The sequence below is a fragment of the Mirounga leonina genome, unplaced genomic scaffold (genome assembly GCF_011800145.1).
Source record: "Mirounga leonina isolate KUSES-001 unplaced genomic scaffold, KU_Mleo_1.0 Mir_170, whole genome shotgun sequence".
Lineage (NCBI taxonomy): Eukaryota > Metazoa > Chordata > Mammalia > Carnivora > Phocidae > Mirounga > Mirounga leonina.
In genome coordinates this window covers 11,816,535-11,841,673 of record NW_023270433.1, presented here as the reverse complement: position 1 = coordinate 11,841,673, position 25,139 = coordinate 11,816,535, and the positions used below count along the sequence as shown (strand labels likewise).

Below are 25,139 nucleotides of genomic sequence, written 5' to 3'. Positions count from 1 at the left end.
TTGGGAGTAAAGGAGGTGGAAGGAAAGAGTAGCAGCCCCCGCCACCTGGACTGCGCATCAGCTTCCCTCTGGTCGAGTCTAACCACCCCTGTCACGTGACTGGGGAGCCCCGGAGCACTGTGGGAGGTGCTGTTAGGAAGCTTAGGCAAGCCGAAAGGGTTGATGGGAAACTCCCCGCACCTTCATCAGCGTCTTGAGCCAGCCTCCTAAACACTGATGTGAGGCAGTGTCTGACTCTCCTTGAGAAAAAAGTGGTCTCCATTGAGCATAATGTGATACATCTGTATTATATTCTATGCACTGTCCTGTAATTAATACTGACCCGTTTCCTCAATCCCTCCACATATTTGCCAAGCAAACTCCCTATTTAAAAAAAATAAAAAGAAAAGCATTTGCTTGGCAGGCACTAACACAAATCTCTTTATTAAAAAGAAAGCTCCTCAGAAGCTGGCAGGGATCAAAATTCAACTAATATCTCAATAAATATTTGTTGAATGAGGGGCACCTGGGTGGCTCAGTCGTTACGCGTCTGCCTTCCGCTCAGGTCATGATCCCAGGGTCCTGGGATAGAGCCCCACATCGGGCTCCCTGCTCAGCGGGAAGCCTTCTTCTCTCTCTCCCACACCCCCTGCTTGTGTTCCCTCTCTCACTGTGTCTCTTTCTGTCAAATAAATAAAGTCTTTAAAAAAATTTTTGTTGAATGATTTTTCACAGCAAACTGGAAAGCAGAAATTATCATGTTTTTATATATGAAGAAACAGCCTGGTAAGAAATAAGGGAATAAGCATTTACGAAGTGCTTACCATGTGCCAAGTCCTGTGTAAGGTAATAAAAATTTCATTTCTACTATTGATTTTAGTTTTATTTCATTCATCAAAATAATCCTAAAAGGCAGATACTACGTACTCTGTTACTTAGAAACTGAAAAACACAGATTAAGAAAATGGCCATGAGTTGTAATTAAACTCAAGGCACTTTCCAATGTGAAACCAGATGTCCAACAAAGGCATGTATGAAAATAAATCCACTATGAATTAAAAAACATATGAACAAGTAGTTTATAAACTGTAAAGACCTATATATATATACACACAAATATATATGTATCTGTTTTATTCTACTGCACAGTGTATATGACAGTCTGCTAAGATTTTTCAAAGGTGGCCTGACCATCACAGTTAAAATTACAATCCCAATTTCCATTTCCTGGCACTCCCTATCCCCGTTTTATTTTCTCCAACTTTGTTTTCAAAATTTCATATACACTGATTTTACTTGTTTACTGTTTTTCTCCTTCCACTAGAATACAAGTTTCATGAGAGCAGGGATTTTGGTCTGCGTATCTAACTTCTAATACTACGTAAAGACTCAGTAAATATTTCTTGAATGAATGGTCAGAAGAAATAGTTTCCTTCTTTAAAATTCAGAGATGTAGACAAAACACAAAGTTCTCCATTCCCATCTCCAGTTTATTTATTTATTTTTTATGTAAAGATATAGAATAGTTACATCCAAGGAAAAACAGCACGGGTTTTCTCTTATACCAAAGTAACAACTACCTTTCCAAGATCCTTTATACATAAATGCAGTAAATGAAGAGGCTGAACTCAAACATGTTGCATTTTTCCCCATCATATCAGAAACACAAACAACTAAAAGTGAATATTTTAAATGAATAAATTCAACACTTTACTTTGCCATACCTGCATTTTTAAAAAGATTCCATTTTCCCGGAACTGTTTATATACATCATGCAAACAGAAACTGTCCTAGGAATGTTCTGAGATCACTCTGTGCTACTGGACAGGAATAAATAAAAATAAATAACAACCATCACTTGCACAAAACAACCGTTCCCCCCCAAGCAAATATCTCAAAGTGCTTACAAAAAATGTCACAAGAATCTTACAAGGCACACATAAAACTTAAACATAGTTCAACCATAATTTTTTTCAAACATCAAGGATAGTAGATACCAATGCCTAAAAAAACAGTTTATTACTATTCTTTTACCCTTCCCTCCCATCTCCATCCCTTCCCCACAAAATTTCATCCTAGGAAACAAAAATAAGAAAAGTACTTCAGGGGCGCCTGGGTGGCTCAGTCTGTAAGCGACTGCCTTCAGCTCAGGTCATGATCCCAGGGTCCTGGGATCAAGCCCCGCATTGGGCTCCCCGCTCGGCGGGAAGCATGCCTCTCCCTCTCCCACTCCACCTGCTTGTGTTCCTGCTCTCGCTATCTCTCTCTCTGTCAAATAAATAACTAAAATCTTTAAAAAAAGAAAAGAAAAGTACTTCAAGCACAAACTATTTCTGAAAGGGAAATGTTTTCATACCTAGAAGTGGCCAATCATAGGTCAAATGGGAAAGAAAATTAAATGCTGAACTATCATGTTCTCCAGTGGAAGAAAAACACTATTTACTTTAGAAAAATTCTGTCTCCAAAGTAGTACTCAAATAGCAACATTCATAAAGACACAAAACTCTCCTCTCTTGCTTTCCCCTCTTCTCTGTTCTTAGAAACTTAGGGAGATTTAAGTATAAAATCATAGAACTTTGGACCTGGAAATGATCTTACAAATTACCAAGTTCAAAGTTACTGTTTCACACATAAATTTAAGAAAAATTGATAGATAGGTGACCTGTCCAATGTCACTAACAAGTGACATGGGGAGGGAGGGGGTTACGAAGTTGGTTTTCTTATCAAAGATGAGAGGTGGATTCCTTAAAGTGTCTCCCAGAGTTAAAATTCTATGGAGAATATGTTTTTCACAAAAGTATCACAAAAAGGATATTTAACATTTATAACTATCAACGTGTGATCAATCACAAAATTCTTATAAATGGTACAAAGTACATTACATTTTAAAATGTCGAAGGGCTTCAGAACCTAAGTATAACAGAAATTCTACATAAAGCTGAGGTGAGTAAGAGGAAGAATAGAACAACTTGAAAGTAAGATGCATCTAGTCAGCCTTCTTTAAGAGTAGTTCCTGCATTTTAGAGAGTATGATTTGCCCTGCAATAGATTTTAATCTTTGTTTTGACAACAAAAGTTTTGTGTTATTTGTACACAGGGATAGAGAGCAATGGCTCATAACACAATCAGAAATATTACTCTCACTAAAATAACCATATAGTCATGGTTTTGCTTTTGGCACATTTCTGGAAATACAGAATAAAACTCTAGGGATGGTTAGGGTTTTTGTCAACATGTGGTAAATGAAAATTGCATTAATGTAAATGAAAAAAGTTAATAATTAAGAGAACACTAATAGCCAACCATATTTAAACTGTTCATCTAGTGGCAGCAAGATAGTATATATTGCCAATTCAAAGTAAAAAAGGAAATGAACTATGGATACACACAACATGGATGAATCCAATGGCATTCTGTGTGGTAAAAAAAATCATCTCACAAGGGAACATACTACAAGATTCCACTCATGTCATTCCAAAAAAGGCAAAATTATAGCAATAGCAACTGTCGCCAGGATTTAAAGATAGGTGGAGGAGCTGATTATAAAGGAGCATCATAAGGGTGTTTTTAGGGATGATGCAATGTTCTGTATCCTGACTGCTGTGGCGGTTGAACAAATCTACATGTGTTAAAATTCATGGAAATGTAGACCAAAAACAAAGGTCAGTTTTAGTATATGTTAACTAAAAAATAAAAATGAAATAAATTTTAAAAAGGAAACAGTAGAGTATCTTTGGTAAAGTTGATATTTCTAAAAGAAAATTTTCAGAGCTTCATGCCAGTGGTGATAATTTCACTGGTCAAAAAATTATTAAATACAACTTCATGAAATAAAATCAAGAAACTTGGGCTTGATTAATCATTTCTAAAATATGTATACTAAAAAATCATGGAACCATTATTTTAAGGAATATTAGCCCATGTAGAAGGAAATTCTACTACTCCCAAGTGAAGTTGAAATGTGTTCCCTTACAGTTTAAAACAAGTACCTTGGTGCTTAGCTTTAGAATCCAACCGCAGTTTGTTTAAAAAAACAAATTCACTAGTCCTACAAAGAATTAATAATGGATTACAGCATGTTTTTAAGTCTATTTTCTCTTCCTGTTATCCTAATTCATTAAAATTATTATGTGGTTGGGATTTTACAAGTACATTATTTATCTAGAGAGTCAAAATCAGAATCTAGAAATACTGCTGGATCCTCTGTCACTAGAGTCAAGAATATTTAAGAGAGGAATATTATTTCTCTAGATATACCACTGGGACTTACATATACTATATGAGATAAGACAGCATCCCATTAGCTTTATCATGTCTCCCACACTTTAGAACTGTTAGTAGAAGTTCAGAAAGAATAACATGTGTAGGCAGACCAAAATTAAGACCCAAAGATTGGGGGGGGGGGGGATGCAATATAACAGATGCTGCATTTCTGTAGAAAAACTTGCCTAACAGAATTATATAAGGCTTACGTAGCAAGGTGTGGTTCTAATTATAGTAGATTTTGCCTTTTGAGATCATGCCTGGGTAGTTTTTCACTACTGCTTCTGCCATGGACAGAGGTTAAGTGCTTTTTGAGGGCAGATTTGTGCTTGAAATCCATGTCACAACAGTGGCATTTGTATGGGCGATCTCCACTGTGTATGTTCAAGTGGTCCTGAAGTGTGCTTTTAGCAGTAAATGTCTTCAAGCACACAGTACACTGAAAGGGCCGTATGCCCATGTGCCCTCGAATATGCCGGTTGAGATTTTTCTTTTGCGTAAATGTTTTCCCGCACTGTAAGCACAAGAACAGCTTATGCATCTTAAGATGGCGCAGGTAGTTTTCAACATGAAGAAATCCTCGAGGACACCTGGGGCACTGGTGCCTCAGTGAATAAGCATCCTCCAGATTCTGAATCTCATTCACTGTACCCTGGTTTCCTTCAGTATTCTCACAAAATAAGCTCTGATCTTGGTTCCCAGGAACTTCTGCCACTCTGCTCTCAACCGTAGAATTGATCAGTGAATGCTGTGTTTCAGAGAAATACATGCTTGCTTTTGAAGAGGTACAAGGCTGTGAAAACTGCCCATTTTCTACACCAGCAGTACTAATAGATTCCACATGGAGGATACAAATTTCATTATCTTTAAAACCAATATCTACTGAAGACAGCTCTGGTGACTTCATTTCCTTTCTCTCTGATGTCAACTCTACTGTAGACTGTAAAACATTGCTTTCCTCTTCTTTTACGTGAAAATCTATATTTATAGGACTATCTTCTGAAATTTCAATTATCTCACAGTCTTTATCTGAATTTTCTTCTTCATTCTTAACATCTGGATCAGAGGATTGACACAGGTCAGTATGTTGATTGTTATTTTTCATTGAAAGATCAATTTCCAGATACTTTGACAAAGCTTCTGTGCACTTTTCCACAATGTGAACCATCTGCAGGTAACTAGCAGCAGTCAAGTATTTCAAAAGCTCTTTCCTTTTAACTTCAAGTGCTCCAGTATAGCAAGAGAGCAACAGTTTTCTGCCAACTTCTGCACTCTGCAAGATGGTGATTCTGACATGTTTTGACTGTGTGAGTAAAAACTGATCTCTCATGAAAGTAGAGCAAGCAGCTAAAATCACCTTGTGCCCCTGGAACTCGGTGTCATTAATATAAATTGACACATCACAAAATAAATTCTGCTGTCTCAAGAGATTCATTTTCTGCAAGATTACATCTCCTTGCTGTTCAAACTGGAAGTGCAGAACATCGGATTCAGCAGCCATGGTCACAATCTATGCAAAATAAAACACAAACGTTGATGTAAAAGGGAATGCTTTCCTACATTGTGATGGTAAAAACAAACAAAAAATCCCAAACCTGAATTGGGTAAAAGAAAATTCTAATTCTAATCTAGGTGCAAAGAGTGAACTCCTATGCCACCATCTCAAAACTGAGAAAATGAAAATGCATTTCTTTTTGACTTCATGTCCTGTTCTTCATATTTTTCTTACAGTACTTATTACACTGAGTTGTACTTAATGGTTTCTGTTTTTCTCCTTGGCTAAATTTTATCTGTTCTGTGGTCCAAGACACTGTTAATACCCACTACTAAGGGGACTTAACATAGTTTCTCACATTAGAAACTTTAATGTAATCTCCAAGTTTCCTATTCTCCATCACTACTACAGATCCTCATTCTGTTCCCTTGGACTATTGCAAGGTCTTCCAACAGGTTTCCTTGATACCACACCCTCCCATATTCCAACCTACCCTCCTAAGTGCCACCAGAATTAACATCTTTTAAAACTTTTAAAAAAAATTTCTCTCTTCTACTTTATTTTTTAAAATCTTTTTATTTATTTGAGAGGGAGACAGCGAGCTAGAGCACTAGCGAGAGTGAACACGAGTGGGAAGAGGGGGCGGAGGAAGAGGGAGAAGCGGACCTCCTGCTGAGCGGGAAGCCCAATGTGGGACTTGATCCCAGGACCCTGGGATCATGACCTGAGCTGAAGGCAGACGCTTAAGCAACTGAGCCACCCAGGTGCCCCCCTCTTCTACTTTAAATCCTCCATTGCTCTCCTCTACCTCCAGGACAGCTTACCCTTCTTAGCAAATGCAAGATCCCTCATTATTTGGTCCTAACCATCTTTAAGGCTTTATCTTTGTATCCTCTATTCTTTTTTTCATCAAAGCTCCTTCGACATTGAGATTTTCACCATTGCCCAGGCAAGAAGACCGGAATACACTTTTGTACATGTTACATTAAAACTTCAGTTCCTCTTTCCAGCTAGCGATTTGGCTCCTTTCAGACCCAAATCAATTAAGACTGCTGTGACTCCTCCTCCTCCTGTCTCCCCAACAGAGAGTCAGTTGCTCCCAGAGCACCACGAAAAGGTGCCTGGTTCCTCTGAGTCTCTGCAGCGAGCACAGGGGCAGGCACAAGAGCAGGCACAGCGGAGGGAACATCGGTTGAACTGATCGGGACCCAAGGTGGCCTGGAAGATCCTGCAACTCAACCACACACGGGTCTTCCCGAGTAAGCCTCGCATAGGCCCTGTCGGCCAGGTGGTTGCGGCACCAGGGTAGCCTCCCAGTCCGCGCCTGGCTGCCCTCTACCTCCTCCTCCTCCTCCTCTTCCGGCTTCCCCACCTGCCCGTCTCCAACGCGCTCACTCACCGACTCAGAGAGCCAGAGCCCAGCTTTCCGCAGCAGCGGCGGCCCAGGCCGGAAGGTGGACTTAGCCTGGGAGGAAACACATCCGGTGTCAACTAGCTTTACTCCTCACTGGGGTGCGCTTGGCGTCCCGGAAGGACATCCTGAGACATTCTCCCTTCCTCACAACCCCCGCTCCTGGAATGGCAGAGAGGCACCCGTATTCCGGCAAATCCCATCTCTCCTGCCCCAGTTTCGGCACGCAAGCCGTCCCCTTCGTGAGTTCTCCCCAGCGTCCGTATCGCAGACGGGTTGTGAGGCTGAGGTACAGCGCGTCCATCGGAATACCCTGCAACGGGACCACTGGGAGGCCCTCATGGGTTGTTACGGGCCGGGTTCTCTCCTCACTGGGCCATCTACAATTTAAAAGGTGGCAGAGGAAAGGAGACCGCCATAAGGATCGGCATTCGAGATTTCCTAGCTAATGACCATCAGGATCTGGCCCCTACCTCTGGATCTCATTTCACCCATCTGTCGCGTCATCGTCCCCCCGCCCCCCTCCCCCCCCCCCCCCCCCCGCCAGTTCTAGGCAAACCCAGGCCTATCTAAACTCTTGGGGCTGCCTCTTCCCACGTGCCCTAACTCTCCTCCCACTTATCCTTCAAAATCTCGTTCATAAATCACGTCATCCCTGAAGCCATCCTGAATTGCCCTTGAATTAGTTGGCCCCCAGTTGGGAGCCTGTAAGCCCTTTGGCTGCCTTTATTATTGCAATTATCATACCTGTATTGGAATCTGTGACCCATCTGGGCGGAGGTATTTAGGACAGTGATTTACGGTCTTTGCATTACCGAAGTCTAGCACTGAGTAGGCATCAAGTATTTGCTAAATGAAGGAATGTCTGAACCAGTTCTTAAAAGCAGTAGCTCTACCCCCTCAGTAATTGACCCTACTAACAATTTCTAGTTAACCTGATTTGCTTCAGAAGCCATGCTTAGAATGCCTGATGAATATGTGTTTAAACAAGAGGAGTGAAGAAAGCTTTCCTTATTCAAATTTAGGCAATTGAAAAGGAAAGCAGGAGGGAGAGAGAAAAGAAACCACTGACACCAGAGATTTAATTGTCACACTTTTATTAAGGAAACTTCCCCATAATAAGTGAAGAGGTAGTTCATAGTATGTCTAACATACAACAGACTTAGAACAGCTATTCACCAGCTGAAATAAAATATTCTGGTTTGTTTGTTTAGGACAATATTTTAGAAGTGATGACATTGGTCACCCTCCATTTATAGATCTTCTAATAAACTAAAACAAAACCACATCTGATTTACCTCAGAGCCACTTCAGTTTGGAGTTTGTCTTTAAAATTAAATAATAAATAAATAACGGTGACGTGGTAATTTTTTAAAAACCAAACTATGGTAAAGAGAGTCCTTTTTAGTTATCCTGGGGATCCATAAAATACAAATGTAGAATGACTAAGATTTTTAAAAAATTTACTCCTCTATAAGAATATGACTAGTTTTGAAAGTCATCTTCCCTTATAAAATGTAGTTGATATCAGTTAACTTGAGCACTTTGCAATACAATCTAAGAAACATGTATAAACGAAGAAAAGTCAGGTCCCACCAAATTAAGAAAATGTCTCACAGAAACAGAACACCTCTCCAGCCAAGAAATGGAGGAGACTGTAAATCACTTCAGTGGTTTGCAGTTGCAAAAGGTGGGAACTGGAAGTTTTACTGATAAAAAACCATCAAGATGCTGATTTTATGTGATTAAGTGATCAAAGGAAGCAAGGCATTTTCTTTATTATTCCTAGTTTAAATCACCTTATCTAAGACTACAATAGACCGTATAAGCTCTGTGAGGGCAGGGACTTCAGCAATCTTACCTTCATATCTTCAGTATCTAGCATAGTGCCTGGCAACAAAGGTGCCCAATAATTGAGTAGCTTCTCAACTACTGAATGAACCCAGAAAGTCTCCAACCAAAGAGACCAACCTTATTTGAACCCACGCCTTTTAGTCTTCAAACCAGTAACAAAAACAGGACATGAATGTAAGCAAAGGAAGCACTTCAACTTGAAACTTCCCTATGATGAAATGATGTTCAGAGAAGTATTGGTTAACATATTACTGTCTCACTGTTGCATAGAATTGGTACTCTTTGGCTGGATAATATAAAAATCAGAATGCTAGGTAGCATCATTAGACCATAAAAATGAGTGACTTTAGGCATAAGATACCTATTAATCTTATCACTCAATTTTATTCTCATTGTAAGTGTTTTAACAAAAGGTAGAAATTAGAACTCAAATCAGATTCACATGTCAATGCATCAAATTATAACAACTTTAAGAATTCCCTGTGATTACTCAAGTTAAACTTCAGTTTTGGTTTATCTGTACATGCATTCTCATAGCTCAAAAAAACCCCAGAAAATCCTGATGGAAACTAAATAAACACTGCTTTCAGACAAAAATCAGTTTCACATTTGGATCCTTCTCACACTATTCTTACTCATCCTTTCCCTCCCTGACCACCACCTAGCAAGTCAGTCACTTGCTTGAGAAGAATGTAATATTCATTCTAACCAAAAAATAATTGACAAAAACACATCCTTCCTGTGATGTTTTGTTTGCCAAATCCGGGCTGTCTCAAAAAGCCAACAGGGATTCCCAAAAGTGAAGCACAAACTGGGAGCTTTTTGTTAATATACTTTTGATCATGTACTAAATCTTTTTAAGCCAAGAGATAGTGAGAAATTAGAAGACATTAGCTCATTCTTAGTCACTTCTCTACTTTGGCCAAGGCCACCTCTTCGAGCTTTGGATACCCCAACTTAAAAAAAAAAGAGGTGGAGTAGATGATCTCTTAAGATTCTCTAAGGACTCTAAGACTCCTATTACCTAAATCTAACTCATGAGTCAAAAGCTACTGAGACTCAAAATTTTATTTCTTAACTCTAACATGTGCTTTAGAAAAAACAATTGTGTTTTTCCATCTTGGAAGATCAATTTTGTATTAGTCATCTATGAAACATGGCAAGATGGGACTGTGTACCTTTACAGGAATATCTGAATTCAAAAGCCTGATTGCTCCTCTGTGATCCACTTTTTTTCATCCATTTTAGAAACTGGAGTACAGGAAGAAATGAGAATGCAGAGATTACATTACACCAGACAAAACTCTGAAGGCCAAACTCACCTTTCTGATGGCTAGCCTCTAACACAAAGTCCAGAGACGGACTCCCAGATAGCCCCTTTTTAGAGAGACCATTATACTTTAGCACATTTTAAGTGTGCCTGGAGCAATCCTGACTTAAAAACATCCACAAGAAGTTACACATTAATTATAAGCATTTGGCTTCTTTTTGGGAAGAACTCCTATGTAAGTGCTATTGTACAATTGTACTTCTATCCTTTGTTAATTATGTTCCTCATGCTGATCCATGTTGCTGAAAAGATTGTACTGTGGTCTATGTGAACGACTCAGTGACATGAAGTTGGGCCATAATAACTGTTGAAGAGTACAGAACAACCCAAAATACTTCATACCAGCTCCACGACAAGTACAAATGGTAGGAGGCAGATTCATTATCAGTAGGCAATTAACAATAGGCAACCAGAAGTTCTAGCACATATTCAGGCCAAAAGCAGTATCACCTTATATCTCAGCCTATTTTTTGCCAAAGAAAAATACTATTCACTTCTCTTAGCATAGCATCTATTAGTGGACTGTAGGTGATGTTATTAACTTATTAGTACCTTCAGAATGTGCCCAGTGAAAAGCCTAAAATAGTTTCAGTCTAAGACAAAAGTCAATGTTAGGTAGACAAATGGAATACTCCTTGAAAAAGGAAAACAGACATCACAGGATAAATAATTCAAAACACAAAATGGGAGAGGGCAAAAGGAAGGCAAGACCACTCCAAGTGGTAAGTTGCCTGGTCTGTTAGTGCTTTGACTCACCCCTATAACCCACACAGAGGCTTTGGAGAAGTCAAACTAGCAAAATCACTCCTAAAAAGACTCGAGACTATTGCCATGTTTTCAGTCCATTCTAAGTTGAAAGCATAAAGCCCCTACTCAATTCACACAAGTACTATCATTTCTTAAGTTCAAGACAGCTTGGGCCAGTTTACCTGCATCCAGGACCTGTGTTGCATCAGGCTGTGGCTGACACCCTTTAGAGTCTGTGACTGTTGTACATGCAAAAGAATCAAAATCCACTGTGAGGTCTTGCACATTTCTTTCATTGGCATTATCAAAGCTGTTTTTGCCATGCAGCTGTTTAAGATGTTTCCTCAAAACTGGCTTATGTGCAAAAACCATGTCACAATAGTTACACTTATGGGGCTTATCTCCACTGTGAAGGTTAAGATGATCCTGTAAGGAACACTTCTGAGAAAAGGTTTTCCCACAGATCTTACACTGGAAAGGTTTAATGCCGGCATGCACACGCATGTGTCGATGAAGGTTGCCTTTCTGAGTAAAAGTCTTGCCGCAGAGTAGACACATAAAGAGTTTGTGCATTTTTAAATGGTTGGCGTAGTTCTCCAGGTGACGAAACACCCTGGTACACTTTGGGCACTGGTGATGCCACTGTAAGCCTTTGTCTACACCTCGAATATTAGGCCCAAAGACATCTTTTGAGGCCATGATGATATTATCACTGCCTGCGTAAGAGAGGGCATAATTGTGGAGATGGTTTTGTTCTATTTCACTTACTCTGTTTTCCACAGTTGAATTTATCAGGGAATGCTGGGGCTCTGATGAATGTAAAGCAGTGGGTTCAGAAGAAATAAACTGGTTCTGATCTTTTTTACTTCTAACCTCGGATACATCCCCAATAGATTCTACCTTAACAATCTGAATATCACTGTCCTCCATATCCATACTGTCTTCAGATGGATGAATACAAGGTGAATCCTGCTTTGGGGAGCCTCTGGCATCTCCCTGCTGTTCTTTTGACTGGGGAGAAGCACTCTGCGGTTCACATCCCTCTTTACTATCCATTGGTTGTTTTGGCTTTATAAACTTCCACAAGGCCTGTGTGCACCGTTCTACAATGTGGCTCATCTGAAGAAAACTTGCAGCAGTCAAGTAATTGACCAGTTCCATCTCAGGGAATTCCAGCACACCACTATAACAGGATAAGAGCAATTGTCTCCCCACTTCGGAACTCTGCAATATGGAGATTTTCACCTCTCTGGAATCATTCAGTAAAAACTGGTCTCTTAGGAAGGGGGAACCTGCAGCAAACACAATTTTATGCCCCTGTACCTCAATATCATCTATGAGAACTGTAACATCACAAAATTTATTCTCTTCTCTTAATTTGTTCATTTTTTGTAACATTGAATCTCCATAATTTTCAAACTTGAAGTGAAGGAGATCTGATCTTTCAGACATTTTGGCAGACCTAAAGAACAGAAATGTAAAAAGGATGAATTTAAGAAAATTCAAACAATTAAGATACCTGGATTTTTCCTTCCAAAAACAATTTGTGTTGTCATATCTCTTTGTATGTATCCAAATGAGATTTTCCTTGAAAGAGGAAGCTAGTGTAACAGCTTTCAAAGGCTGTGAAAAATTATTCCACATCAAGTGTCAATTGCACCTAAGGAGTAGACTTGTATCAGTGTAAATAGTTTGGCATCCATTCAACTTTTTAAGATACTTAATACAAGAACAGAGCTTGAGCTACTTTAAGAGCATTTTTTCGCTTCTCAAATGAGAATTCGATCAGGTTTCAAAAACAAACTAAAAACATCCCAACAAGTAATAAAGTAACTATTTTCTTTAACATGATACTGTGAACCTGCTTCTTCAAAGACAAAATGTTTTCCTTTGCTTTCTATTTTAAAGAACTGCAGTGACCTTGCTTGCCCCATTTCCTGGGTAAATCCTCTTCTATTTAAACTGATGTGCCTTTATTCATACAAGCATTTCTGCAATAAACTGAAAGTAATTGACTTAAAGGGACAATGTTCAGACAGTGTCAAAGGCACAGGTCTTTATCCTGTGCATTTTGGACAAATCTAAACTCTCAAGCAAGATTTCTTGATATAGAAAGTAAATAAAATATTTTATATAGAAAAAACATGAGGCACTTGGTGGGAATCTGAGTAGGAATAAAGTCAATCAAATTAACAGCTTATAGATTCTGTTCTTTCTTTTTATTCCTGTTTATCCATCATTACTCATCAACTGGACTACTAGAACAGGATCATAAATGTTTCTTGGGTTCCAGCTTCTGTTCCTTCTAATCCAACTTCTATACCAAATGTCAACTTTCAAAAAAACTTGATCTGATTATATCCAACCCCTGCCTAAAATCCTTCTGTGACTTCCCATTGTCTCCTAGGTGAAGACTAACCTTTGAGGATAAACTAATGAAATAAACCAAATAATAATTAAGGTAAACATTGGCATAACCCATTCAACCATGGAGAAGGTGTATGCCAAACTCTTTCCCTATCTGTCCCTTTATATAGCAGTTCCTTTGGAGAAAGTTCCTATGTTCTGATTCTATACTCTCTAAATGATTTTCTGATAATTTGTCTTCCCATGTTTCTCTCTAAAGGGAAGGATGAATTACCTATGTGAACATGATAATTCCAGTCCACCAGTCATTGTAAAAATAATAAACTGGCAGAATGTTTATATACCAGCCTTCTGGAAGATCAGTAGGTGTATCAACTCTATCCTTGAAAAACAGCTCTACAATCTCAGTGCATCAATAAATTCACCTTGAACTTTGTGCATTTATCAACTCCATAGCTGAGAATCACAAGAGACAATCAGCTGTAATTGGCCACATATAGATCCTGAAGCCCAATCTTTATAATCTTCTATCTTTTGTAACAGTAACTGACCAAGGCTCATAGAACACCAACTCCTTAAGCAGAGTCCAGGTCTTACTCATACTGCTCAGTGCCTGGTGCATGACAGCACTCTATTGACTCCAGGCCTTAGTACAGTTAATTAATTCTCTTTCTTTTTTTTTTCTTCTTTCCTTCCTTTCTTCTAAGTAATCTCTACACCGAATGTGGGGCTGAAACTCATGACCCCAAGACCAAGAGTGCGATGCTCTATCAACTGAGCTAGCCAGGTGCTCCATCGCTCCTTTATTTCTTGAGATGCCCCTATCTAACTTCTTAGACTAGAACAGTTGTCTCTACTGGACCCATAGTATAGCACTTCTACCATAACACTCAAAATATTTTAAGTACTTGTTCCTTCCCCTCCAAACTGCAAGCTTCATGGCATTTGAGGGAAACATCTCCATCTCACTCAATGAGGCTAATGCTGGGAACCTGCATCTTCTAGGACAAAACACTTTTTCCTTTTGCTTCAAATTCTACTTCCTACAGCCACATTACTGGCCAGACCCTCTTCTGTTCAAACTGGTCTGTCTTCCCATCACCTAATATTGTACTAAACATATGGCAGGTGCTCAGTTTGTGTTTGTTGAACCTATAGAATTTGTTTGACAGTGGAAGGAAGGAAGACCTGCTGTTAGGAAGATCAGCTCAGAGTCTGTAAAAGCATTATGGGTCTGAGGCCATGAGAGCCTAGAAAGGAATGAAAATGGGAATAAGGAGCAAGAAAAAATAGTAAAAGATATTTTAAGAACTTGGTGATTGACTAGATACAGAGAATGAAAAAAAAAAAAAAAAAGGAATGTGTAAAGGTTCCAAACTTAAAGAGTTCAGCTGAATGAAAATGTCACTGGAAGAAAGGTGAAATGTAGGAGGGAGAAATGGCATGCTTTATTAACCAAAATAGACATACAGAAATTATAAGCTTTTCCTTTGTATGGCATTCTGAATGTATAGGTAATGAATAATCACAATAAAGATGAGAAAGGAAGGATATAGAGAAGCAAATGCAGCATCAGAGAAAAGATGGTGAATATCAAATAAAAAGGAAAAATCTAGGAGATACAAGAAACATATCAATAAAGAAAGCAGCAAAATTGTATTATCACTGGTTAGTTTCGGCAATTACAGTGGCCTCATACATTCATTCTGGAAACAGTGAATGCCCCAATTTATAACCAGAAGTTATAAAAATGATTGTTGTTTCAAGTGGCCAAACAAAAGGGGCATTCTTTTTTAGAGTTTAGCTTGTCCTCAGTCTACCCTCAGGTTAGTATTTTCCTACACACACAAAAATGATCATTGATTCCTTTCATCTATAGGATGATAATACTCAGAGTGCTTTAGACAAACTATCCTTAGGGATAATTGTTCCCTGAAGCTCTAAAGATGAGGAGCTGGAGTACTTCCTATCAATCAGTCTCAAGAAACTTAACAGTGGGAACAGCCCAACAGGTAGGTACCCCAGGAAAGTGCTTGCTTTGATTTCTCTGCTATAGTCCAAGAATGTGAGGAAAATTTGTTCTGTTTAAGAGGTTTTGCCTAATATATGTCAGTGTACTCTATTGGCTGTCTTTGATAAACTCTTATTTCTGGACCACATAGTTTATCCCTTTAATCGATTCCTGCCACCAGTTTCTCTTTTCAATACAATATTAGTTATTTGAGGGCAAGGACCAAGTGTTACTTTATACACAGCTCATTCAACAAAAACCAGCAGAATAATTAACTCTTTAATGTCCCCTATGAAATTATTATTGTTCTATGATAGAGAGGCCCTCGTTTGAGTGTCCTGGGGAAAATTCCTTTCTAGCGTTTGTTACCAAAATAGTTTTGACAATGTAAAACCAAATTTTAAACAATTTTTTTTTTACTTGTAAAAATGTCAAAATTAAAAAGAATAATTGTGTTTCTTATAAACTGGCTTAATGATAAGAAAAAGGATAGCTAATCTTTATTGAATCCTTGCTATGTCCCAGGTATAGTGCTAAGTGCTTTACCTAAATTGACCCACCTAATCCTCAAAATCCTTAGGAGGTAGGCATTATTAGCATCCCCATTTTGCATATGAGGAAACTCAATCTTGGAGGATATAAGTAACTTGCTCAACTTATGAGAGGTGGAAAGTATTAAGTATTAGAGGTGCAACTTGGGCCCAAGCTACATGATGCCAAAGTCCATGTATGAAACAATAAGACTAGGTGAGGTTTTACCTGATGAATAATGTTAACTGTGTAACTGTTCAGACTTCCCTCCTCATATCCATTCAGCTGTACATTTAATGTTTTTCATACTTTTGTGTATTCAGTTATGCTTCAATAAAAGGTTGTTTAAAAACAAAGAGTACGATGTAAAGCCAAATTTGTGTCCAGTCTAGAGGACTTTAACAGTAAGCCTTTTATGTACTAGTCATATTCTTTTTCTTTTTTTTAAAGATTTTATTTATTTATTTGACAGAGAAAGACACAGTGAGAGAGGGAACACAAGCAGGGGGGGTGGGAGAGGGAGAAGCAGGCTCCCCGCCGAGCAGGAAGCCCGATGTAGGGCTCGATCCCAAGACCCTGGGATCATGACCTGAGCCACCCAAGCACCCCTATTAGCAAGCTTTGAATGACCTATTTCTCAAACATCAATGTAATAGGAATATTCTCACTTAAGATCACTTTCTCTTTGTTATATTTATACAGTTCTTTCATAATTATCTCTGTAACAAATGTGCCAACTGATCTGAAAACTTCCCCTTGTTCAAACAGGAGTAACCAAAAAGGATCAGTGAATATTCTAAGTTGGACAATGTTTACTGCTATGCTACAGGCAGTGAGAAAATACCCAAGTTTCTTATTTCAAATACCTCTAATTACTTATAAGGAAAATTTTTCTATTCTACATAATAAACTCCCAAGCTATATGTCAGTCTATTTTGTCATCTACCTCATAAAAGTACCCTTATCTTTCAACTTAGCACGCATAACTACCTGGAAATCTTTCTTTGTTTCTCATTAACACCATACTCCATTTTTCAAAAAGGTTGCATTACACCACAACCTTTCTCTTTACAAACCTCAATCTTTTTCTTCATTTGGGTAACTTTCATGACACAACATTCTCCAAGTTATCAATCTTTTGTTTTGTTTTTACTTTTAACTATAAGTAATATATACAGAAATATATCCTTCCTGGAAAGTTTTTCAACATCACAGATACTGTAAAAGTCTCCTTTCCCAAACATCTTCCACTTACTACTGAGTTTAACTTTGGTCCTTTTTGACTCTCCTTCCTTCCATTTGAAAAACAATACTTCTATATGCCTAGCCCCAGAAGATATAAGACTATGTTTCTTACACATAAACTATACATATGGTTTGGCAACTTTCTTTTTTCACATATTGTTTTTGACAGCTATATATGTTGAATAGAGATCTAGTTCATTCTTTTTAAACTGTTGTACAGAAATGGCCAAGTTGCTTAACTACTGGCCTCAGCTTTCCACCATTCTTTTGCTTGTTTGCTCTTCAAGGTCCAATAAACTGTGTAAAGCTAAGTATATCCTTCTCAAAACTTAGTCCTTGATTTTTTGCTGTTTTTTCAAAGCTTACTTCCTCTCAGAAAGCCCATCTGGTTTCTCCATGTTTTACTTACATGCTCTATTTAAAAAAAAAAAAAATCCCTAAATCTCCATCCTCATGGCCAACCTTGGCCAAACTTAACTTTCCCTCAAGTTACTCAACAATACCTGCCCTAGGCCACTATTCTATTGCTTGAAATGTGTGATGTCTAAACTCCTGCACTGTCTAAAACTCAGTAAGTCAAAAATAAAAATTAATGGCGAATGGCTCTAAGAACAGTGGACATGAAGGCAAGGATACCTGTAGTATGCTATTACTCTAGCAGATCAAGATCGAAATAATGAGGGCCTGAATACTGACAACAATCATATGGACAGAGAGAGGAAACCAGATTTGAGAGATATTTCAAAGAACTGATGGACTTGGTGACCAAGGGGGGTTCAAGAAAGGATAGTTTGAGATGACTCCAAGACCTTTGATTTGAATGACTGGATTAATTTGACACAGTGTCACTCAATAAGCTAGGGAATATTGGAGGGATGATCATGGGTCTGGTTTTAAAATGTTTAGTCAGAGAATCTTACATGACATGAAGCGGAAGATTTATTAGCTAGTTGGATATGAGTCTGAAGCTGAAGAGGAGACCTGATTATAGATAGTAAGTGATAGATGAAAGCATGGCATAAATTGACCTGATTGTGAAAGAAATTGACCTAAAGTGGCATTGATTGGAAGAGGATATAAGACAGAGAGAAATAAAAAACAAATATGTAATATAAACATACATCCATTACTTACCTTCTCAATTAGGTTCTCCTTCCAAGCCTCTCCATTTTTTATCAATGAACCTATCTTTGCTTAAATTTTTCCCACTCCTTTCACTCCTATATTCAGTCACTGCTTAGTGCAGTGGATAAAACTATGGATTCTGGAGCCATATCTCCTAGGATGAAAACCCTGCTCAACCACTTACTAGCTGTGTGACCCTGGGCAAGTTACTCAACCCCTTCTGTGCTTCATTTTTCCCATCTGTCAAATAGTAATATTAATTCATAGCATCGTTATGGGAAATTAAAAATTAAATTAACGTTTAAAAGAGCTTAGAACAGTGTCTGGAATGTGCTTGATAAGCATATTAGGTGAATAAACAAAGCCCGTCAATTTTCTTCGTGAAACACTTCACATGTGGCCTTTTCTCATTCTCATTTAACATCAAACCAGTTAAGGTCTCCCATTATTTCATAAATCGTGACCTCATCACTCTACTAAAATTGCTTTTGAAAAGGTCTCTCATGATCTCTTTTTTAAAAAGTAATCTCTATGCCCAACATGGGGCTTGAACTCATGACCCCAAGATCAAGAGTTGCATGCTCTACTGACTGAGCCAGCCAGGTGCCCCACTAATTATCTCTTACTACGGAAATGCAATCTTTTTTCCCCCCTCTCATTCCCCAAATGCTCTGCATGAATTGTCCCAATGGACCCTCCTCAAAATTCCCTTCTCTTGATTCTGGGTCTTCTTGGTTGCTGGAACCCTGTACTTTTATATGTATCCCCTACCTCTGTCTTTGCTATCCCACAAATTCATTCCCCTTTCTGCTTCATAAATGCAACCACTCCCCCAAAATATTCCCATCTTTCTCAATACTTCCTTCCTGATGCCAAATATTACTACAGCTTCTACTTCTATGCCAGTGACTCGAACTTTTACCTCTAGCCACAGCACTGAGGTTAAGCTGCAGATTTGCATTTCCAACTCTATACTGGACAGTCCTTATGTGGCTGTTCCATTATACCTTTAATTAAACATGTCCAAAAATATAAATTTGTAATATACAAGGTTATGGTTTTATTGCTGATAATAGCATCAACGTTCTCCAAATGCCAAAGGCCTAAAACCTAGGAATCAGCTTTGCTATCTCTTTCTCCCTCAACATCCAATTTATTACAGTTTTCACACCATTCACTCCAGCATACCTCCCTTCTTTCCAGTAACACTGTCATAACTCCTTAAGCCTTCATTAACTTTCACTAGGCTGATTCCATTACTCCTTCAAAAGAATTTCCAGTAAGAGTACCCAGACATTAGTTGAAGTGTCCATAATCAGCTTATAGACATTTCTTTTCTATAGGCTGACTTCTAGAACAACACGGCTTTCTACAGTGCAAATCTGACTGTATAAGTCTCCTGCTTAAAACTCTTCTAAAACTACCCATCTCCTTTAGGATTAAACCTTCCACTATCTGGACCTCAGCCTACTTTCCCAGCCTCGTATCTCATTCTACGCACAAGAGCCCCCAATTTCCCCCTCTTCACACACAAGTTACGCTCAGTCATTCCTTCAGAGCCTTGCAAACTCCTCCTTCTGCCTGAAAAGCTCCTCTCCACTTTATCCTCTCCAAGAAGTATAATTCAGACCTCACTTTCTTCAGCCTTCCTAGCAACTGCCCGTTGGGTAGTTCACACATATATGACTGATACATAAATCGCAGGAGCAATTATGTTTATATCTGGCTCCCAAACTTGACCCTGGAAAACTGGAAGGGTATCTTAAGAAGCCCCAGTACCTGGCATAGCGCCAGGAATAGAAAAGGTGCTGCGGCCAGAGGCCGATTTGGGGGAAACCCTGGCAAAAGGGTAACCTCGGTCAGCACGCATAGTGAGCCTAGCGGGCCGGCACTGAGGCCTTGCCAGGGCCTCAGCTCTGGCACTTCCTACAAGATGCCAGAGTCAGGCGTCCAAGCCAACTGCTGGGCCCTCGGCTGGGGTCCCAGGAGGAGGTCCCTGGGGCATAGTTAGGCTCCCGACTCCAGACGCAAGGAAGGGAGAGGGGCGGGGCACAGCGTGGGCCGGACCAAGGGTTCCTTAAGTCCCAGCGGGCCTAGGCCAGCTCCTCGCCCCCATCCCAGAGCAGGTCCCGGCCAATCCAGGGCCCCAAGGGGGCTCCCTCTTGAGAGACCCCGTACCCCTGCCCGGCGCTCCGGCCGCCTCCGCACTTACAGACCCGGGGGAAGGCCACCGTCAGGATCCGGCACCGCCAGGAGCTCCGGCCCCTCGGGGCTCCGGGAAGGGGGAGGGGCAGGGAACCCGAGCCAAAGGGGGACCCAACGGAACCGGAAGGGCAGCCCTTGCCGGACAAAACAACTTCCAGGTCCCTTGGTCCTCTCCACCAATCGGAAGAGTCGGAGGGTGACGGGGCCCGGCGAGGGACTTTGCGCGCGGAGGAAAGGGTGCAGAGTATCCGAGAAGCCTCCTGCGAGCTCCTCGCCGACGACTCGAAGGTGTGGCGGTTCCTTCGCGTCCCGGGCTCTGCTCTGCGCGCTTCGCCCGTTTGCAGCGGCTCCTCTGGAGCTGGGCCTCCGCCGCCTGCTGCCCGCGTGGGCTTGAAGGGTGCCTCCGCACTAAGCCTTGGTAAGACCCTCCCGCCCAGGGATGTGGACTCGCGGAGCCGGGGCCCTGAAAGCAGAAGGGGGTTTACTCCCCTCGCTTTTGGATGTTGGTGTTTCCCAGAGATCTCTTTCATTCCCGTGGCTTCCGTCACCTACAGCGTGCTGACCATTCAGAAATCACTCTCGCCAGCCGAGACTGGTCTCTTGAGCTCCAGGGCCAGCTGCACAGAAGACATCTCCAATTGGTTGACCCAATCTTAATGTACCTTTTAATTATCTCAAGTTCAAATGCAGACCTGCTTCTTATGGCCCTTAGACCACAGGTTGGTTGGTAAACGGCATCATCCACGCAGTCCTGCCGACCAGAAAACTTGATCGTCATTCTAGAGTCCTTTTCCTTCCCATTGCCAATTCAGTTGCTCGCTGGGCTCCTTTTTTCTTGGGGGAAAGGTATTATTGTGGTCAAACACAGTATTTATAATTTTAATCATTTGTAAGTGTAAAGTTCGGTGGCATTAAGTACGGTCACAGTGTTGTGTAATAGTCACCACAGCTGTACCCAACTTCATATTCTTTTTATGTGGATATCGTTTTTCCAGCACCGGTTCTTGAAAAAACTGTTCTTTACCCTTTGAATGGTCTTGACACCTTCGACTATATATGTGACGGTTTATTTCTGGGCTCTCTGTTCTATCACATTTGAGGAAGTGTGAGTCCTCCAACTTTATGCTTTTTCAAGGTTGTTTTGGCCCTTTGAAACTCCATATAAATATGAGGATGACCTTTTACATTTCTGAGGAAAAAAGGATTGTAATTTTGATATTGTGTTGAATCTGGAGACCACTTTGGGTGGCATTGCTATTTTAACAAATCTAAGTCTTCCTACCTGTGAATACAGAATGTCTTTCCATGTACTTAGGTGTTCATTAATTTCAGCAATGTTTTCAAGCTTTCAGGGTATTCTTTCTGATAATATTGTAAATGGAATTGCTTTCTTCATTTCCTTTTCATATTGTTCATTGCTGGTGTGTAGAAACTGATTTTTGTGTGTTGGTGTTATACCCAGCAATATCGCTGAATTTTTGTTTTGTTTTGTTTTGTTTTTGCTTTAGTAGCTTTCTTGTGGGTTCTTTGAGGTTTTCTCTCCATATAATCATGTTGTCTGTGAATAGAGATAGTTTTACCTCTTCCTCTCCACAATTTGCCTTTTATTTCTCTTTCTTGTCCAATAGTTCTGGCTAGAATTTCAGGTACAGTGTTTAATAGCAGCAGTGAAAGGAGACATCTTTGACTTGTTCCTGATCTTAGAGGGGTAGCTGAATTATTGAGTATGGTGTTCAGTGTGGGTTTTTAACAAATACATTTATCATGTAGAGAAATTTTCCCTCTATAACTAGTTTTCTGAGAGATTTTATTATGAAAAGCATTATGGTCTGTCACATGTCTTTTCTGCATCCATTGAGATGATCGTGTTTTTTTCTCTTTGTTTTATTAATGTGATATATTACATGGATTGATTTTATGTTGAACCATGCTGCATTCCTGCAATAAATCCCACTCGGACATGGCGAATAATCCTTTTAATATGTTGTTGGATTTGATTGTCTTAAATGTTGTTGAGGATTTTAGCATCTATATTCATAGGAGATATCAGTATGTAACTTACTTATGATGACTTTACCTGGCTTTGGTATCAGGATAATGAAGGTCTCATAGAATGAGTTAGGAAATATTTCCTCTTTAATTTTTTTGGAAGAATTTGAGGAGGACTGGTGTTACTCATTAAATGTTTGGTACATTTCTCTGGTGGTCATCTGGGACAGGACTATTCTTTGTTGGGAGTTTTTTGATTACTCACTTAATCTCTTTACTTGTTATATGTGTGTTGAGATTTTCTATTTCTTCTGAATCAGTTTAATTTATATGTTTCAAGGAATTTGTTTCTTTTCTAAGTTAATTTGTTGGCATACAGTTGTTCATAGCATTCTTTTATAATCCTTTTATTTCTGGAATGTCAGAAGTAATACCCACTTTCATTTCTGATTTTAGTTATTTGCATGTTGATTTTGTTGTTCTTTTCAAAGAAACAATTTTTGGTTTCATTGATTTTTCTCTTTTTCTGTTTTCTAGTTTATCTCCACTCTCATCTGTTTTCTTTCTTTCCCTCTGCTAGTTTTGGGTTTATTTTCTAGTTTTTCTTGTTTTGTAAGGTATAAAGTTAGGGTATTATTTTGAGATCTTTCTTCTTTTTTAATGTAGCCATTTTCAACTATAAATTTCCCTCTGATCAGTGCCTTCATTGCATTCTATCAGTTTTGGTATGTTGTGTCATCATTTTCATTCATTTCTAACATATATTCTAATTTCCCTTTTGATTTCTTCTTTGACCCATTGGTTGTTTAAGAGCATGTTGTGTAATTTACATGTATTTGTGTTACTGATTTCTAACTTCATTCCATTGTGGTTGGAGTAGATACTTTGTATGATACCTGTCTTTTAAAATCTATTGAGGCTTGTTTTGTGGCCTAATTATATGGCCTGTCCTGGAGGATGTCCCATGTGAATGTAAAAATAATGTGTATTCTGCTGTTGTTGGGTGGACTGTTCTGTATATATCTGTTAGGTTTAGTTGTTTTCTCAGGATGTTCCTCTGTTTCCTAACTTATCTCCTATCTGGTTGTTCTATTCATTATTGAAAGTGGAGTATTGAAGTTTCCAACTATTGTAGAACTGTTTATTCTTCCCTTTAATTCTGGTCATTTTTGCTTCATATATTTTGAGGGTCTCTTACTAGGTATGTTAATGTTTATAATTTTTACATAATCTTGCTTTATTGAACCTTTTATTAATAAATAGTGTCCTTCTTTGTCTCTTGTAACCTTTTTTTTGGATTTAAAGTCTATTTTGTATGACATTTGTATAACCACTCCAGCTCTCTTTGATTACTATTTGCACGGAACTTTTTTTTTTTTTTTTTAAAGTAAGCTCTAGGCCCAACATGGGACTCAAACTTAGGACCCTGAGATAGAGTTGCATGCTCTACCGACTAAAGCCAGCCAGGAGTCCCTGGAATATCTTTTTAAAAATTCTTTCACTTTTAACCTATTTATATCTTTGGATCTAAAGTGAGTCTTTTCTAGACCATAGATGGTTGGATCTTTTTTTTTTTTTTTTCTGAAATCCATTCAGCTCATCTCTGTCTTTGACTGAAGAGTTTACACCATTTACATTTAAAGTAATTACTGCTAAGGATGGAATTATTTCTGCCATTTTGCTATTTCTTTTCTGTAGGCCTTTGTGCCTTTCATTTCTTTTATTACTGTCCTTTTCTGTGTTTGATTTTTTTTTAGTGAAAAGTTTTAATTCACCTCTTATTTCCTTTTGTGAATATTCTATAGGTATTTTCTTTGTGGTCGTCATGGGAATTATATTTAACACCAAAGAGTTACAACAATCTAATTGAATTGATACCAACTTTAATAGCATACAAAACCTCTCCTGTATAGCTCTTCCCATTCTTTCTGTTATTGATGTTACAGATTATATCTTTTATACACTCTGTGCCCAGTGACATAGATTAATATTCTGATGCACTTGTCTTTTAAATCATATAGGAAATAAAAGGTGGAGTTATAAACTGGAATTATAATAATACTTTTATAATTCCCCACACATTTATCTTTACTAGAGATCTTTATTTCTTCGTATGGCTTCAAATTACTGTTGAGCATCCTTTTATTTCAACCTGAAAGATTGCCTATAGCACTTTTGATTGCCAGGTTTAGTGGTAAACTCCCTTAGCTTTTTTAAAATCAGAGATTATTTTAATTTCTCCCTCACTTTTGAAGGACAGTTTTGCCAGATACAGAATTCTTTGTCAACAGTTTTTTTTTTTTTTTTTTTTTTCTTCTAGCACATTGATAATATTAACCTACTGCTTTCTGGCCTCCAAGGTTTAAGATGAGAAATTGGCTGATAATCTTATTGAGGATCCCTTGTATGTGAAGAATCACTTCTCTTTTGCTGCTTTTAAGAGTCTCTCTTTTCTTTGGCTTTCTACAGTTTGAATCTTCTTCTTTTATTTTTTTTTTTGAGATTTATTCACTAATCTTAGAGAAAGAGAGTGTGCACACAAGTGCAGGAAGAGAGGGAAAGAGGGAGAGAGAGAATCTCAAGCAGA

At 38.9% G+C, this 25,139-nt stretch overlaps 3 protein-coding genes across 9 annotated transcripts in view; 1 reads left to right on the top strand and 2 right to left on the bottom strand.

The window, feature by feature from the left end:
* Positions 1 to 1,451: 1,451 nt before the first annotated feature.
* Positions 1,452 to 20,621, bottom strand: ZBTB6 (zinc finger and BTB domain containing 6). 4 transcript variants are annotated; one of them, XM_035015859.1, is made up of 3 exons: positions 20,571 to 20,606; positions 7,137 to 7,528; positions 1,452 to 5,752 (listed from the first exon to the last, which is right to left on the bottom strand). In XM_035015859.1, the coding sequence occupies exon 3, from the start codon at positions 5,741 to 5,743 to the stop codon at positions 4,472 to 4,474; it is 1,272 nt and encodes a 423-aa protein (XP_034871750.1). In that variant the 5' UTR covers positions 5,744 to 5,752; positions 7,137 to 7,528; positions 20,571 to 20,606; the 3' UTR covers positions 1,452 to 4,471. The 4 variants fall into 4 exon arrangements, with proteins under 4 accessions (XP_034871750.1, XP_034871752.1, XP_034871753.1 ...); XM_035015861.1 differs by lacking the exon at positions 7,137 to 7,528 and having other exon boundaries at positions 20,575 to 20,621; XM_035015862.1 differs by lacking the exon at positions 7,137 to 7,528 and having other exon boundaries at positions 20,571 to 20,600.
* On the bottom strand, positions 8,229 to 20,800 carry ZBTB26 (zinc finger and BTB domain containing 26). Of its 3 annotated transcripts, none has more exons than XM_035015858.1 (2): positions 20,571 to 20,800; positions 8,229 to 12,541 (listed from the first exon to the last, which is right to left on the bottom strand). In XM_035015858.1, the coding sequence occupies exon 2, from the start codon at positions 12,529 to 12,531 to the stop codon at positions 11,206 to 11,208; it is 1,326 nt and encodes a 441-aa protein (XP_034871749.1). In that variant the 5' UTR covers positions 12,532 to 12,541; positions 20,571 to 20,800; the 3' UTR covers positions 8,229 to 11,205. The 3 variants fall into 3 exon arrangements, with proteins under 3 accessions (XP_034871749.1, XP_034871748.1, XP_034871747.1); XM_035015857.1 differs by having other exon boundaries at positions 20,575 to 20,617; XM_035015856.1 differs by lacking the exon at positions 20,571 to 20,800 and adding an exon at positions 18,368 to 20,531.
* Positions 20,801 to 20,882: 82 nt separating this feature from the next.
* The window catches only part of RABGAP1 (RAB GTPase activating protein 1), a 159,803-nt gene continuing 155,546 nt past the window's right edge, over positions 20,883 to 25,139 (top strand). For both annotated transcript variants that reach the window (XR_004681217.1, XM_035015842.1), the window contains exon 1: positions 20,883 to 20,981. The gene's annotated coding sequence lies outside the window, so the exon portion shown is untranslated. The remainder of the gene's footprint in view (positions 20,982 to 25,139) is intronic.